The sequence below is a fragment of the Theobroma umbraticum genome, unplaced genomic scaffold, assembly GCF_002168275.2.
Source record: "Theobroma umbraticum cultivar Fairchild unplaced genomic scaffold, ASM216827v3 scaffold_146.0, whole genome shotgun sequence".
Lineage (NCBI taxonomy): Eukaryota > Viridiplantae > Streptophyta > Magnoliopsida > Malvales > Malvaceae > Theobroma > Theobroma umbraticum.
Window position 1 is genome coordinate 7,792,041 of NW_018397265.1, and position 16,299 is coordinate 7,808,339.

Below are 16,299 nucleotides of genomic sequence, written 5' to 3' on the forward strand. Positions count from 1 at the left end.
TTAAAAATATACCAACAAAATCAAAGTTGTATATGAATTGAATAGACATAATTGAGCAATTACACAAACAAACAAAAGGAGCTTAATTACTTTTGTCCCTTGTGTTGTTTACTTCTTCTTCCTTTCCTTCAACAACACATTCGCACGTACTACATTTGGTTTGGTCTAGATTGATGAGGGGGGTATACCTAATATGTTGTCTGGTATGGTACTTGAAATTAATTATCATTTTTGCTCATATAGTTTAATAGAAAAGGAACAGCGTGAATGGTTGGAACCAAAACCAAGTTGATAGGTCTGAATGTATAGCAAGCTCCTCAATTAAATCGAAATAAATGAAGAACCGAAAGGGTCGATACCACCCTGGTCCAACTCCAAGGGGAATAACATTAAAGAATCAGCTTAGGTTCAACGCCTCTGATGTGTACAAGAGAATGGTTTGATTGGTGGCTCCCCTCTGTCAATGGTCCCTAAACCTCTATATCAATCATTCATATTTTATTTATGCATTCCTCTCAAATTTACACAACAACAACAGCAACAATAATAATAACAATAATAACTATAATAATAATGCCTTTGGTGGTCCTAAAGCCTAATTGCCTCAAGAGCTCTGCCCATCAATCTATTTAATGTAGTAGGTATAGCTTCAATGGGATTCTAGTTGTGGACCCAATCCTATGTTCAATGCTGTAGTTAAAATTATCAGATGTTGAGAAATTAATTATCATCAAATTTATTATTAATTGATGATTTTTATTCGTATGACATATAATTTAATTACATGACAGTATCAGAATTCAGAATTATGCATTGTGAATTTCCTATTATATTTGTCTGTCACCAATTGTTTATGGTGAAATTGACAAAAGAACTATGGTGAAAAGTCTTTAAGACTATTTTATGTTCTTCTTAAAACTACTTTTTAAGTCTTCAGAAGGCAAAAAAAAAATGGAGAGATAAAAGAAAAACACTTTAAGGTTCATGCATCTAGTAAGGGTTGCTTTCCTCAACAATAGACAAGACAAATGAAACACAGGTTATACTTCAAAATTACTAAACATGTAGCCTAAGAAACTTTAGAACAGTTTGACCTCCATTTCAACATAAATTATTAGTAAACATGCAATCAACATAAAGAAGATGAGTGTATTCTCAATTAAATTTCAAGAGATAAAAGAATGTTTTTCCAATTTAAATGAGGCAGGAGTTGTTTGAATTTAACCCCAAAAAGAAAAGTAAGTAGTAATAAAATTGATACAGGGGAAATGAAATGAGTGAGAATCATGTGATCCACCACCACTCTTCTCTCTCACTCTCTCTTTGTCTCTAAATCTTAAATTTTTTTTTAAAAAAAAAAAAAAAAAAAAAACAAAGCAAAAGGCCATAAATTTATCCCCCCAACCAAACTACCCATTTGTTTTTTTCTTCTGTATTTGCTTTGTTTTTTGTGTTTCAATGGCTTCAAGTGCTTCAAGGTTCATCAAGTGTGTAACAGTGGGAGATGGAGCTGTTGGCAAGACTTGCATGCTCATTTGCTATACAAGTAACAAGTTTCCTACTGTATGTTCTTTGTTCTCCCTTATTATCTCTCTGGGTATCTCAGTTTTGGTGTTTTTTTTTGTTGTCTGTTAAGGTTTTTTTGCATCGAAAGTTTTCAATTTGTCCTGGTTTTTCATCTTGTTTCTTACAAAGTTTCCAACTTTATGTTCCAGGATATGTTTTTTTGCTTACTTGTTTATGATCATGAAAAGTTGTCCTGTTGGGTTCTCAAACTAGCTAACTTTTCTTAGAATTCTGAGACTCTGTTGTGCTTTGTTGTCAGGATTACATACCAACAGTTTTTGATAACTTCAGTGCAAACGTTGTAGTTGAAGGCACTACTGTGAATTTAGGTCTTTGGGATACGGCTGGTATCAATTCTACTTCAAGTTTTATCCTCTACTTCTTGAAAACTGTACTAAAAGGAGCTTCATTTTACAGTCAGTCTTGGCACTGGCTTTTCCAATGACAGTTGTTTTTTCTTTTCTTTTTTTTTTTCCTTGTCAAATTTGGTAACTACACTGTCTTAAAATTGTTTTGAAGTTTTGATGACTTTTTGTAGGACAAGAGGATTACAATAGATTAAGGCCTCTGAGCTACAGAGGGGCAGACGTCTTTGTCTTAGCTTTCTCACTAGTTAGTCGAGCAAGCTATGAAAATGTACTAAAAAAGGTGAATTTATCCTGGATCTTTATGTTCTTTGAACAATTGTGATGTGTTATGCTTATGTTCTGCAATTTTCTGACAGTGGATCCCTGAACTCCAACATTACGCCCCCGGTGTCCCTGTGGTTCTGGTTGGCACCAAATTGGGTAAGTGGGCAACCGCATCGTTAGCATTTCCAAAATCAATGCATTTTCAGTCAAATTCAATACTGATTTAGTTCCTCATATTGTAGTAGAGTAGCATATCCAGATATCAGACATTGAATCCCAAAAGTTTTGAACTTTTGATTACTTATAGTTTGAAAAGTAAATGATATGCATAATTTAACGTAGCAGTAATAATTGCACTGACCACTTCTAATAAATGCTGTAAGGAATTTTATATTTAACTATGGAAATATTAATAGAATATTTTCTTAATGCAGTCTTTGTTTGTCAATTCATCTGAATTGGAGATTTTAGTTAGTACAGAGGAGACAGAGAGGAGGCAATAAATGTATTAAAAGGCAGTGGAAGTGATACTGGTTACTGTGTATGATGGGAAATTTTTGTTAAAAAACTACTTGAAGCACTCGAAATTTAGTTTAATCCAAGTTACGTGTCCTGTGAAGGCAGAAGGAACTAGGATGTAGGCAGTTAAGAGTAGTAGAAAAACAGAAAATATGCCCTTGTATCTGTGAAGCAGAGAGGGTGTTGTCTATCAAATCTAAGTAGGTGAGGATCTGATGCTGTTTTGTAATAACCTTGGGTCTGATCTGAGGCTTGGTTATATGAATTATTGTTACATTCAAATAATGTTGGTTCATTGTGAATGATTGATCCTCAATTAGCATTTTAAAGGCAAAGCTTCTGAAGTTGATAGTTTCATCTTGTTTTGATCTAACAATGGTCATTCCATCAGAAAACTACATGTAAAATTTAAGGCACATAGAGATTAGAGAATTGTTGTCAATTGCGTCTGTAAAAGAACCAGATTATCAAGTTCAGAATTTTAGTGGACACTTATTTCTGGATAATAGTGTGACACTTCCAGTCAAAACTTAGCATCTTCTTTTCTCCATTCTTTTTCATTCTTGAAAGGGTTGAGTGTTCATAGTTAATTGCATATGCCTGACGAATTTTCTGCTCTATTTTCTTGTTCCATATTTTAAATTCTGCTTGACACACCACTTCTCCAGTTAATGGACCAAATAGACAGTTAACTGCTTTCATGTAGAAATAAAAATGTTGGGCTCTCTCATCTTCTCAAAAAGGGATTATTACTGCCCTCATTTGATACCTGCATTTAAGGTGCCCTTTTGAATTCGGATTCAAATGAGCCCTGTCCTTCTAAAGGTGCCTTTCAGAGTTAATTTGGTATTTTCGGAAAAATTGCAATTTGTATGTGATTATTTGCTGGATAAAATACTGATGTCCTGTTAAAATGTACAAATAGATCTTCGTGAGGATAAACATTATCTGGCTGATCATCCTGGGTTGCTGCCTGTTAGCCCTGCACAGGTATGATTTCTATCCATTGGTTGACTGTGTAGTAGATCTTATCAGTGTTTTAATACCTTAATCATCCTACTAAAACAGGGCGAGGAACTCCGCAAACAGATTGGTGCTGCTTATTACATCGAGTGCAGCTCAAAAACTCAGCAGGTATGTAAAAACTTGGTAATAGACAGTAACTTCCATTAGTGTCATCCCACCACAATAATCTAGTCTCTATTAAAGGCGCCTGGAGATTTAGCTCTCTTTAGGAAAATATTGGAGGAGTTTTGGTGACATTGGTTTATAGACGTGGACCCCTTTTTTTTGGACTTGATAACTTGTTAAGTCAGTCTCTACTAGTATGAGTCATGCCCAGTCTCTATTAATATGCATTATGCTATTTAATAATGAAGATGTTCTTTAGACTTTTCCTTTATGCCTTTGTATTTCAGACTCAAATCTTGGCCTTATGCCAGTCTTTATAAGAATTGGGCAGTTTTGTTCCTGGTTACCTGAGAACACAGGATATCCTTTGCTTCATACGTCTTTATTTCTGTGGGAGATTGCCTTTGTTAATTTTGCTCAAAGAGCACGGAATTTTTTCCGTAATCATTTCCTCAATTTTGCAGAATGTTAAAGCAGTTTTTGATGCTGCAATCAAGGTAGTCATCAAGCCTCCCCAGAAACAAAAGGAGAAGAAAAAGCCAAGTCGAGGATGCCTAATGTCAGTATATTCTTTTCTTAAACTTCTGGGTGCTTGTTATCTTCTGATTGTGTGATATGTGAAATTTTCTGGCATGACATTCCATTTTCTGTTGGGAAATTTTAATAGTAACTATATGAGTGCCCAAAGGCACTTATTAAGGTGGTAATTTATAAATGTTGCCAGTGCATTTGAATATGTCTGTAACATATTTTGAATTTTAAGAAATGCATTAGCTAGACTCAATTTTGAGTAGCTTAGATATAACATGGCTTGTTTGGTCTGCACATCATCAACATTCAGCACTACGAATGCTCTCATAAATTCCTTGAAAAATTGTATCTTTTTCATATTTTGCATGCTGAATGCATATTTGTGCTTCTGCATTCTCTCATTTGTTATATCTGTTGGAGCCATCTCGACTGTTCTGTCAGATCAAATAGAAGTAATAACAATTCCTAACTGGCTAGTCACTTGCAGATACTTGATTGTGGGCTCAAGAAGGCTCATTGCATGCTTAGCTTTCATTTGACTTATTGTATGTCTATGCCAATGCTTTTACTGAAAAATTAGTATTACTTAAGCAAATTTACTGTCAAAAATTTGTTGTACACCTTGTTTGTTTTTTAATCCAGAGCCACATTAGTTCCTAGGCATGATTTGGTTTCGATTCAAAATTGCAGAAACGTCTTCTGTGGAAGGAACCTTGTGCATCTTAAGTGAGATATCTTACCTTCAAACCGAATGCTCCTAGTACTATATTGCCAATGCATCGCCTAGAGATTGTTCAAGCCATCAGGATCAAGCTGAGTTTGCTTTTTGTGCATCGGTTTTAATAGATTACACAGCATAGTTCTCCCTGAAAGTCACTTTATGGTTGTTTCCATTTCTAATCTTACGGTCTAATTATTGTGAAAGAAGATATTCTGCAGCTAATTTACTGTCTTGATTTCTTGTAAAGAGTTGAAGCTCAGTGGCTTTGTCACAAGTAGATACTTCTTCTAGGTTTTCTGTTACTATGCATGGAAAGAGAAAAAAAAAAATCTGGTTTGACTTTTCTGTTAATAGGAAACTACCTATAGCTTTGTTAAGTTGATGTTTTACATTCTTAAATCTGTTCTGCTACTTGTACCCACTTTGTATTGTGTAATTTTCCAATTATGGAGACTTTTTCAGTTCAATAACCCTGAAACCATGAGATGAGATCAGGTTTCTCTGCTTTTGGACAGTATTATGCAGGCCCCAAATCCTCAAAGATTGAATAAAATCCTTTGTCCCACTCTTGTTGTGTTCAGTTATTAATTAAAAATCTTAACCTCAGTAGAAACAAATAACATAATACAAGAGTGACTTTGATATAAAAAATTTACTGAACACATGACTCCAAATTATGAAAGAGATATCAAACTATCCAGGATAGAGATTGAAGATATTTGTTCGAAAGATTATTAGGTTCGGACTTAGGTGATCTTTACAAATGTCATTGAAGCCCATTTCTATGGAAGTTGTCAAGTAATTTAGAGATTTACTCTTGAACCTGGGATCAAAACCAAGATTTAACCAATTACTACTTTGTATGAACTGGATTAGGCTCATCTTGAAGGGCAGTTTGCCTGAAATACTCTAATCACTTATCAATGCGATTCTCAACAACAAATGGCTCCTCAAAATTTTATGAACTGGATTAGGCTCATCTTAAGGGTAGTTTGCCTGAAGAACTCTTGTCACTTATCACTGTAATTCAAACAACAAATGACTCTGCCAAATTTTATATTTTGTGAACCATTAAATGCTCAATTTTATTTTAATACATAATTGATGTGAGATTCATAATTCTTTCTAAGACTATGATATCTTTCCTTTGACTTCTCATAAGCTTCTCTTTGATGTTGAATCCTCTTAAAACCATAACATCTTCTCTTGAAAGTTTCTCTTCAATGTCAACTCTCCTCTTAAACAATAATATCTTATCTTGGCTCCTTTTCTTCGATGTAGAATTTATGGCTCATAAATTGTCCTATCAACCCTTGTCTGCGTTGACCCGCCAACTTCACCTCTTTTTTTTTTAATTAAAAGAAGAAATATTCAAACTTTATTTTTTAAACAAGAAATCATGTATCAATCAATAAATCAAATGTTCAAATACTCGTCAACTTCACGTTTTTTATCTCACAAAAAATCTCTCACAAGTTAAAGGTCATATAAATTATTAAATGCCAAATCTTACTGTAACACATAACTGATTCTAAATTCATGACTTCTTTTTATGATCATGACATTTTCCCTTAACTCTCTCCCTTAGAAGCCTTTTTCCATGTAAAATTTATATCTCTACAAGCTAAGCTAGAGCATACGATATGGGATTCGCATGACTCCCTATTTGAAACCATCGCACCTTGTCTTTTCTGATCTAAATACGTGCGTATCAGAAAACTATAGGCTAAACTGATTTCCGATGCCAGATTCACCATGTGCATCTTAACCTTGTTTTAGATAGCTCTCCCACAGGTCACACAAAGCTAAAACGGTTCGGTAGCATTTTTTAGACCTTTTTTTCTCCAAAATGAAACTCTTAAGGCCACTGCTGTGTTAAGAAACAGATGGGCTGTTCAATTCGAAGCTTTTCAGTTGGGTTATAGAACATGAAGGGCTAAGGCCTTCGTTTTGGAAGGAGTTGAACTGCAGAATCAGCCCTCGCTTTTACATGCATGAAAATCTACTGCTAAATCTCCAAATTTAGCTGTTGCCCAAAACCCTACCAGCACGTGGAAGACCCCAACACAATCAACAGATAATAATCTTTGGATCCTTTTCTGTTACCTTAATGAATAGAGCAAATCCGGAACATCCACCAAAAAGAAACATCACAAGCTCCTGCCGTACAATATGTCCAAGTTTCACAAAGGCAGCAGGATTACGAATTTTCTGATAAAAGATTACATGACATTCTGCCCAGTCATATACAAAAGCATGAATCATTACATTACTGCTTCCTATTAATATTAATATATATAAGATTTTGGCAAAAGAAAGTTCTTGTGGATATGACATGCCAATTACTGACTGCAAGTTCCAAATCCAGATTATAAACAAAGCCTCCTTAGTCTGTTTGACCTACCCGCATCAATCAACAGAAATATCAAGCAAAGTAGCGAACACACTTGGAAAGAAGAATGACATAGTTGCCACTGGTAAGGTCAACACGGGCCAATAGAGGTGAAATTGCAATGTCACACTTCAATGCAGTCTGAGTGCCAAATACCTTATAAGAACATTGATAGCAATGTTGGTAGGAACTAAAACTGTAGCAGATGAACTACAATTAGAGTTGATAAATTAAATAAGATTAGAATACAACATCAACCAGAGAGCAACTAAGTCATGCCAGATCAGAAAAGGCTTGAGTATCAAAATTCGGTGACCATTTTAATCGGGAAAAAATTAAAAGAGAAAAAAAAAGGCAAGAAAGATATGCACTAAAAACCAGTATGGGCACCAATTTCTAATGTCTGGGCAACATAGCGCATGCTTTTCAACAGTTATAATATCTACAAAGGGGAAACTGATCTGCATCCAGAACAAATTCAAGGAACAAATGGCTTGAAAACCCCGAAGAGATTCTTTTACGATACAGTTGATACAGCGAAAAGTTGGGGGTCGGAGACTATGAACAACATCAAATGGCTCACTTACCACCCATCCTCGAAGCGCACACAGGTTAGATGACTTCTGGGGGTTAGCCAATGCCTATCCTTGAAGAACTGAAAATGAAATAAACATAAAATTCGTCACAGATGAATTGCTTGTTTCTAATATCATCTCTCCCCTGCCACTATCAAGAGAGTGGGCATTGAAGTAGCAAATTGGTATTTTTTTTTTGGGGGGGGAGGGTGGGGGGTGCGGGATTAAAGACCCTGCCAAAGAAGCTGAGAAAAACATAAATGACTTACAAGCTTCACCAAATTGTGACATTGAAGTATTCCTACTGCCATGAAGATTGCTTGTATGCATCCCATCCTCCCTCAGGCTCCTTCCTTTTCAAATATGCCACCTGCCACCTGATACATTCTTGCTTGCTCTTCTGCCAGGGCCTGTGAACTGGCAACAGACAGTTGCCTAGATGCAAGAGGTGATGTCTCATCTCTTCCTTCTATATCTGGGCCTCCAGGCCCAGCATTTAAGTCTAGACCTTGCCTTCCCATTTCCTACCACTCTCAGCACCGCTATTATTACTACCATCTGGAAGGCTAACAACATAGGGCCTTGCGTAATGGGATGGGAACAGCACCACCAGGTCCTAATAACTGCGAGACTGGGGGGAAACCAAAGCCTCCACTAGAGATGAATCAACATAAGTTGTTGAACCGCCTGAAAAGCTGGTTGAGAAGGAAAGTTGTTCCAAATGGGAAACAGGATATTGGAAAGGCGCTGAGGGAAAGGCATTGCTGGTGAAGATGACAACACAGGTCCCTATAGACATCGGGATTAAAAGGGGTGGCAGCAGTAGGGGGACCCAACACTCTTGGTTGCCCACCAGTTGCAACAATTGGGAAAGGCTGTTCTCCTCTATCAGGCAAGATTGATGGAATTGTGACAGCCGAGTATGTATTCCCTGTAGGAAACCATGATGAGAAATTTGCCATCTCTGTATTGTTTATCCGCAGGCTGGAAACTGGTGGTTGAGATGGCACATTGCTGCTTCTATTATGCTGGCTAAATAATGATGGTTCAGCACTCACCTCATCAACAGCAGGCCCATTGTTCAAATCAAAGTCCCTGCGGACACTTGCCTCACCATTAAGAATAACCTGATGATGATTTCACAGGCTGCATAGGGACATCCAGTCTACGACTACTGCCAGTTGAGTGATTACCCAAATCGGTAGGCTCATCAACTCTATTCAAATCAAGATCAAGTCCCCCAGAAGAGCGAATGGGTGCAGAACCCATCAAACCACATGTTAAATCACGATTATTTGTAAGGTCTGGTGCAGAGTCTGTACCCTGAGCAGAACTCCTGGAAGCTAAATCCTCCAGGACTCTCTCATCAGGTACATTCAAATCAATATCCAATGGAGGACGACTTTGTTTGCTAGTAGTAGCATCAGGCATGGAAGCATTACTTGTACCCAGGGGCATATCCAGACACTTTCGGGGCTCAGCAGGCCGAAAAGCACTTGTGGCTGCCGATCCCTTCCAACCAAGTTCCCCTTAGTCTCAGTAGGTCATCTGGAGGAACAAATGGCCCTTTTGCAGCAGACAGCAACAGTAATCGAAGCAGGAAGGCTGCTAGACACAGAAGAAACAGTGAAGGCAATGGACTAATTAATTGGACAGGGGCTGAACATCCTGGTGCTGTCAAGTTATTTGGCTCCCCAAATTTTGCCTCATCCGCATTAAAGCCTTCATTCAAGTCAAATTCTACTTTTGCATCTGTGTCCGCACCACCTGTTGCAGGAGCATCTGTAGTGGTTGATGTACGTTCTTCTGCTTCATCTGCCTCTGCAACAGTCAACTTAGATCCCTTGTCCTCGTGGGTTGTTCTGTTTCCATTACTGTGGGTGATACCTTACAAGGAGATGGTCCACCGCGTGGTTCATGAACCTCGCTACATTCTAAATTCTCCTCCACCTGCTCACCTTTACGAGCTGTGACAGCTGAACCACAACAGATACAATTCAATTACCAATTTTAGTGATGAATAAATACAAATTGCAAAAGAAAAAAGAAGGGTAAAATAATAAGCACTTCAAATTTAATTTAAACATCAATAAAAGGAGAAGCATTACTTTCCCACTCAGGTTTTTGCTTGTCAGTGTGAGCGACATGACTACGTGCATCAGTCTCAACATCCTTCTCTGGCTTCACTTCACCAACCTTTTCCAAAACAATATCTTTAGCAGGACCAGGAGGCAATGCTTCTTTATCTGCTCCCTTCGTGGAATTTCCAGTAACAGCTGCTGCCTTCTGATGAGTCTGCAAACTTCTATCCAAACCTTCGGTGACATTTTTCTTGTCCTCAACATCAACTTCCATAGAAGGTACAGATGAAGATCCATCAACCGCTTCTTTCTCAACTTTTACACCTGGATCAACAACCTTATCTTCATTTACCAGAGAAGTGCTCCCCTTTTGTTTCGTATCCAAACTGCTATCATCATCCACTCCACCAGCCTTTTTCTCCAGATGCTCTTTGGAATCTCCAACATCAGTAGTTTTCTCCACAGTGCTTCCAGAGGGCAAATTGACTAAAGCAGCTGTTACAATTTCCTTCAATTTACCATTTTCAAGACACTGGTCTGCAGTCTGTGGCAAACCCATACTTGATGAAGTTAAGTGCTCATTCAGCTCTCCTCCAGATTTTTCTTGAGACGAACCAGTCTTACAGTCTGCATTCTTAGCCCATGAATTACCGGCAACAGTACCCTGCTTCAGATGTTCATCATCTGCACCCTCAACAGACTGATTTCGATCTCGAACAACATCATCCCCAGCAGAAGGTTTTAGTCTTGTATCATTGCCTGTGGAAGAGTGCTCAACAACAGGGGTATTTCTTTGTGGAGAATCAATTGGCGAAGCCACATCTGACTTAGAAATCTCCCCAGCAGCCACACTAGCAAGCAAATTCATTCCAGCATCATCCCCAACCGGCATGCATGCATTGGCTTCAGAGTACTTGACACAACTATCAATTAGAGCATTTATGGAGCTGAAAGAAGCCTCCTGCAGTTTCCCTGATTTAAGTTCATTTCCTGAAGATGAGGAAGCAGTTTTTGTAACTTCAGTTGTTTTCCTAGCATCTTCTCCAATCCTACAGTGTTCTTCATCAGGAACAGCTGCAGGTGAACCATCTCCCTCATCAGACCCAGTCAGCACATCTTTGAAATCATTGCTCTGCCATGATTCAGTATTCACATCGGTCGTAACATTTGCCCGATAAGTCTCACTCTTCTCCTTTGTGTTACGATCAGATTGTTCATGCTTCTCTGAAAGCACAGGAGAAGATGCTCTGCTATTCATGACAGAAAGATCTTCAAGAGATCCTCCGCTGACACTTTGTGCTGGACTTCTACCCCGATTTGGGATCTTAACAATGAACTTATGACTATTACCCTCAGCCATAGGAGCATCCACAGCCTTTTCACATGTTAAACCAGACTGCGATATTTTTTCTGAAGCTGGATTTCTGTGCAAAGATGAATTTTTGCTAGAACCAGTTTCCCTTTGAACCCCAGATGACCCTGGGAAACCATTAATTGATTTCCGATGCCGTGAAGAACTACCTGAGATCTTAGTCACCGTTCCTGAACCAGCAGCAGAACTTCTTGCCTCCTCCTTACCAGAAACTCCCCCAGTCTTTGCATGATCACTGGAACAAGACTGACTATTGTTGTGGGACTGGCTAGAACTGCTGCTTTTCTCATCCCTTGCAGTTGTTTGAGGATCAGTGGTTCCAACAGCAGTAGCATTTCGTGCCTGTCCATCTTTCAAGTTTGTACTGGCTGACACAGGCGATGTTGCTGCCTTCATAGATCCTGGAGATGCAGAAGCAGACTTGGTGGCAGTCTCTCCTTGAGCAAGCTTAACTGAACCAGTTTTAGAGGCAGAAAATTGTGTTACTGAACTTTTCACTGCAACATCAGATGATCCAGAGTGCTTGCTTCCACTGTGAGAAACTTCAGAAATACGAGGTCTTGCAGACCAGGGAACAGCCTGATTTGAACCAGACTTAGCATCCATCTCAGCCTCAACTCGTTTTTTCCATGTATCAACTAAACTCCTTGCTTTCTTCTGAATTTCTAAATTCTTATGACTACGCAAATGATTCACTGACTTGCCAATGTTACACATCTGTAGAGCTGTAAGATTTACAGGTAACTTATCAAGTGCACGGAGTAAGGTTAAAAGAAAATCATCAACCGATCTATCATCTTTGGAGCCACTACCATCACCAATCTTCCCTTTGTGGACTTCCTGGAGCCATTCGTCAAAGACAGGCAACCCTCTAAGCTGAACAAAACGACTAAGACAGTCAAACTTGTCCGTGGCTGCTATCACACCGGCAAGCATTGACCGGCTCACCAAGTCTATTTTCTTCTCATTTCTCTCAGGCACCATAAGCTGCACCAATTTCTCAACTCCTTCAGAGTCTTCTAGTCCCCCCTTTTCAGTAATTTTTGCAATCTCAGATTTTAAATTAATTTCTGATCTACCATGACCAGAATCCCCATCATCCATTTTACTAGTACGTTCCCGTTTAACAGGCTCGGAGCCTTGATCACCACGCTCCCTTTTCTTTCCCTTACCCTGAGAAGGAAATGAGGAAGCACTGTTCTGTACACTATCTGAAGCAGGTTTTACCTGGGATGTTGATGTCGGACCATTCATTGGCTTTGGAGAACGGCCACCTGGCTGCACTGTTGCATGCATTTCTAAACGTGTCTTATCTAATAGCTGATCTACTTCTTCTTGTCGTTCCTGTAAAAGGATAAGATATCAACTAAAACTGTTCAACAAATTTAAACTAAATCTGATCTCCACAAGATCATCTAAAACTCACATTAATATAATCTTGATCAGTTAGCCACCATAAACACTTGTTTGTAATGTCATATACTCGCCGGCACACAAATGAGCAAATCCCTGATGGAAGTTCAACGTCTTTAGGAAGGAATGCAACTTTACACGGATGGAGTAAGGATGCAGCAGGAATCTCATCCTTATGAAAGGAATAAAAGATTTCGTTCGGCGCAGCTTCCAGCAGGATGCCTTTGCCAAGCTTTACTTCAGCGGGTCGATAAAGCCAATTCACACCCAACCTTAACTTATTTTCTTTTCCAGCAATTAGACAACGAATTATTCCAATGAAAGGTGGAGAATCTTGGGGTGGTTTGAAGAGAGCACAGTCACCAACACAGATCTTGCGTCCATCCTATTAGCAGGAAAACAGGTAATGTCAGTAAACTACTGAACAACTAACCAGGTTTGCGAATTTTATCCATGAGAGAATATAAAAGAATTTGTATGGAGAAAACAAATGCTTGATCAACAACCCAGACTAGCATTGATCAGTTATTTCTATAAACCACCAACAACTCCTAGCTGTAAACACTAAGCAACCTAACCATAGTGGAAAAGGTAATTGCATACAGACAGAACCAAGGCAAAAGAATTATCCTCAGCTAACAACTAGCAAATTGTCCAACCATCCATATGCGGTTGTAGTTCCAGTAAATCCAGCTTTACTCAAAAAGAAAGACTCCTGAGATGCATATAGCACCATTTAAAGTATGACCGGTCAGCTTATGAACAAATTCGCTAAACAAATACTTTGCTCATCAGTAAATCTACAACTGATGGCAACAAGCTTCAATACATTTTAACCCATAATTACACTATGGAAGTAATAAATCCACTATAATACAAATATAAGAGCAAATTACAACATCAGTTATTCAAAAAATTATTCCCAGGTCATCAACAGAAACAAATGATAACAATTCAGATACGTTCAAAGCTCGCCACATCTGAAAAACCTTATACCATCACAATCAAGGGAATCATGACATTTCTCTAGACTGCATGTGTGAACTATATACTAGTAATTAGATATGATGCTAGTAACATTTCCAGATCATTTTACCAGAAAAAAATCTGGCATTAAAAAAACCATCCACCTCCTCACTCACATACATGTAGATTATACCACGTATGTAAATGGGAAGACTTTTATGCTAGCTTCATATAATACAACATACATTTTACCTATAATAAAGCAGAATGCATTATAAGAAACTCACAGCACTTGCCTTATAGGAACAAGACCTACGAATCAGCAGATGATAATTAATTAAGAATCAAATATTGCATTTACCGCATCCACTGCCATCCTAGTGGAGCAATAACACCCTCCAAACTATGAAGGGCACCGACAGCATATCCTTCAAGTTTGAAATTTTGGTAAATAATTACTCCAGAACAAATTTGTTACTAGTAGCATTTAAGAAGTGAAACCTGTAGCCTACATCTACCTCTACTAAGAGTCATAGATCTTTACATGGTAATATTTTCCTATTCCCTGTCTTTAAACCAGTGAAATCAAAAACTATTTCTTTATGGACTAAATTAAATCACTTCATGATTCAAGCTGTTCAGAAAATTGGAATTTGGAAATCTTTCCAATATTTTGAACAACAATAATCTGGTGATTACTTCTCTGCCTCCAAAATGATGAACCAGATTCTATTTTCTAACTGACTAATCTCATGTTTCAAGCTGTCCCAAAATTGGAAAATTTTCCAATATTCTGAACAACAATAAGCATGGTGATTACTTCTCCTTATCACTCCTTGAAAGTAGGCCAATCCCCGAGAATCAGGTGCATTTGCAATTGACCTATCTAGAATCCAAATATCTCTAGAATCCAAACATCTCTATCATCACCCAAACGCTTTATATCAGGAATTCCCTTTCACTTGGGTGAAGAAAAAACACCCCACGGCATGCTAAGCAGCTTTTCCGCCAAATACCCAATTGGAAATTTCAGAAAGTCAATGAAGCACCATTTTATCTGTAGAATAGCTTCCAGTAGAAGAAACGAAAAAGAAATCATTTTCGTATCATAATTTTGCACACAAAAGATTTATTTTGTGGAAAATGTAAATTTACTCAAGGAAACATACGCTTCTCAATCTTACCCAAATTATAATGTCGTGCAATGCCTGAAAAACTATATGAACCGCAACAATCAAGCCAAATTTACAAATTCCCCATAAAACCCAGTTGGTTTCCTAAATTTTACACCAAAAAGCTCAACAAATCATCCACAAATTTCAAACCAACCAAGCCAACAAAATCCAAGAAAATCAGGACCATTTCAACACTTTCCCACATCAATCAAGCCACCATCTCAAAACTCCCAACCAAAATCGAACCCCTTTCTTCATTTCCCCAAATCAATCTAACAAAACCCCCTTCATCAAATCACCTGACAAAACAAAACAACAAACAGACAAACAAAACAACTAGCAAACGAAAGGAAAACCCTAGAAAATAAAAGAAAAATCGAATCGATCAAATCAAATCAAAGTCAAAAAAAATTATACCTTGCAAAAAGAATTAACAGCAGATGAAGAAGAAGAAGAGGGAGAAGCACCACCATCACCACTCAGAACCGCCGTTGCACGTGTAGGGACTGTCCACATGTGCCGTGCCCTTTTCCTCTCCTCACCTCCTCCCCGCCCATGCATAGCCTTGCATTTTCCCCTTCGAGTACCATCAATCCCCCCTCCTTGTTTTTTATCTTTCTTTTTCACCCTCTTTAATTTCCCCCCTTTCTTTCACCAATTCCAAACCCTAGATCCACCCAAAACCCTACCTTTCACCATCTCCAAAAATTCTCCCCTTAAACAAACCCTAATTTCCCCCAATCACAAATCCAAAGCCCTAATTCCCTTCGATCGCGATTTCTCCGTTTTCCCCGACCTAATTCAATCTCAGATCCATCCACCGCGTTTCGATTCCTCAAGCCGCCTTATCGATCTATAGATTTTTAAAAACCAAAGAAAATTAAAATTTAAAGAGAGAGAAAATCGAGAGAGAGAGAGAGAGAAATAAAAATAAAAATTTTCGCTCGATTTTTAGAGAGAGACAGAGAGAAAAAATTGTAGAAGAGAGAGAGAAAAATAAGAAAGAGAGAGAGAGACAGAGAGAGACGGCAAAAGGAAAGGTGTACTTGGGTGCATGGTAGGGCAGGCCGGGCAATGGTGTTGGGCAGATCGGGCAGTTCGGGCAAGTTCTCAACAAGGGTTCAGATAACCTCCCCGCGTCTGTGACGGAAATGAAATGACGTGTGTGGGATTCTTGAACGGGACTGGACTCGATTTGAGGCTTAAAGTGTTGACTGATGGGTGT

At 38.3% G+C, this 16,299-nt stretch overlaps 2 protein-coding genes and 1 long non-coding RNA gene across 3 annotated transcripts; 1 reads left to right on the forward strand and 2 right to left on the reverse strand.

Annotated features, from left to right (window-relative positions):
• Positions 1 to 1,062: 1,062 nt before the first annotated feature.
• Positions 1,063 to 5,517, forward strand: LOC110422536 (rac-like GTP-binding protein ARAC8). Its single transcript, XM_021436492.2, has 8 exons — positions 1,063 to 1,563; positions 1,826 to 1,913; positions 2,105 to 2,214; positions 2,291 to 2,354; positions 3,643 to 3,707; positions 3,786 to 3,851; positions 4,313 to 4,407; positions 5,070 to 5,517. Exons 1-8 carry the CDS (start codon positions 1,459 to 1,461, stop codon positions 5,107 to 5,109), a joined length of 633 nt encoding a protein of 210 aa, XP_021292167.1. The 5' UTR covers positions 1,063 to 1,458; the 3' UTR covers positions 5,110 to 5,517.
• A 1,659-nt stretch (positions 5,518 to 7,176) lies between these two features.
• LOC149526826 (uncharacterized) lies at positions 7,177 to 8,259 on the reverse strand. Its single transcript, XR_016351636.1, has 2 exons — positions 8,080 to 8,259; positions 7,177 to 7,688 (listed from the first exon to the last, which is right to left on the reverse strand). It is a non-coding gene; the product is annotated as an uncharacterized LOC149526826 (long non-coding RNA).
• An 87-nt stretch (positions 8,260 to 8,346) lies between these two features.
• Positions 8,347 to 16,096, reverse strand: LOC110422871 (uncharacterized). Its single transcript, XM_021436889.2, is given in 16 exon segments — positions 8,347 to 8,428; positions 8,430 to 8,584; positions 8,587 to 8,656; positions 8,658 to 8,726; positions 8,729 to 8,817; positions 8,820 to 8,858; positions 8,861 to 9,191; positions 9,193 to 9,592; positions 9,594 to 9,646; positions 9,648 to 9,700; positions 9,703 to 9,915; positions 9,918 to 10,043; positions 10,176 to 12,864; positions 12,947 to 13,318; positions 15,492 to 15,625; positions 15,628 to 16,096. Coding segments are annotated over 16 exon segments (4,890 nt in total). The 5' UTR covers positions 15,665 to 16,096; the 3' UTR covers positions 8,347 to 8,368.
• Positions 16,097 to 16,299: the final 203 nt, after the last annotated feature.

What these genes read in the sequence shown, in the direction of transcription:
- LOC110422536 (XM_021436492.2), top strand. Translation starts at nt 1,459, where the DNA reads ATGGCTTCAAGTGCTTCAAGGTTCATCAAGTGTGTAACAGTGGGAGAT. An exon ending in AGGTCTTTGGGATACGGCTG is followed by an intron (nt 1,914 to 2,104) that starts GTATCAATTCTA and finishes GACTTTTTGTAG; the next exon opens with GACAAGAGGATTACAATAGA. An exon ending in CCAAGTCGAGGATGCCTAAT is followed by an intron (nt 4,408 to 5,069) that starts GTCAGTATATTC and finishes TCAAAATTGCAG; the next exon opens with AAACGTCTTCTGTGGAAGGA.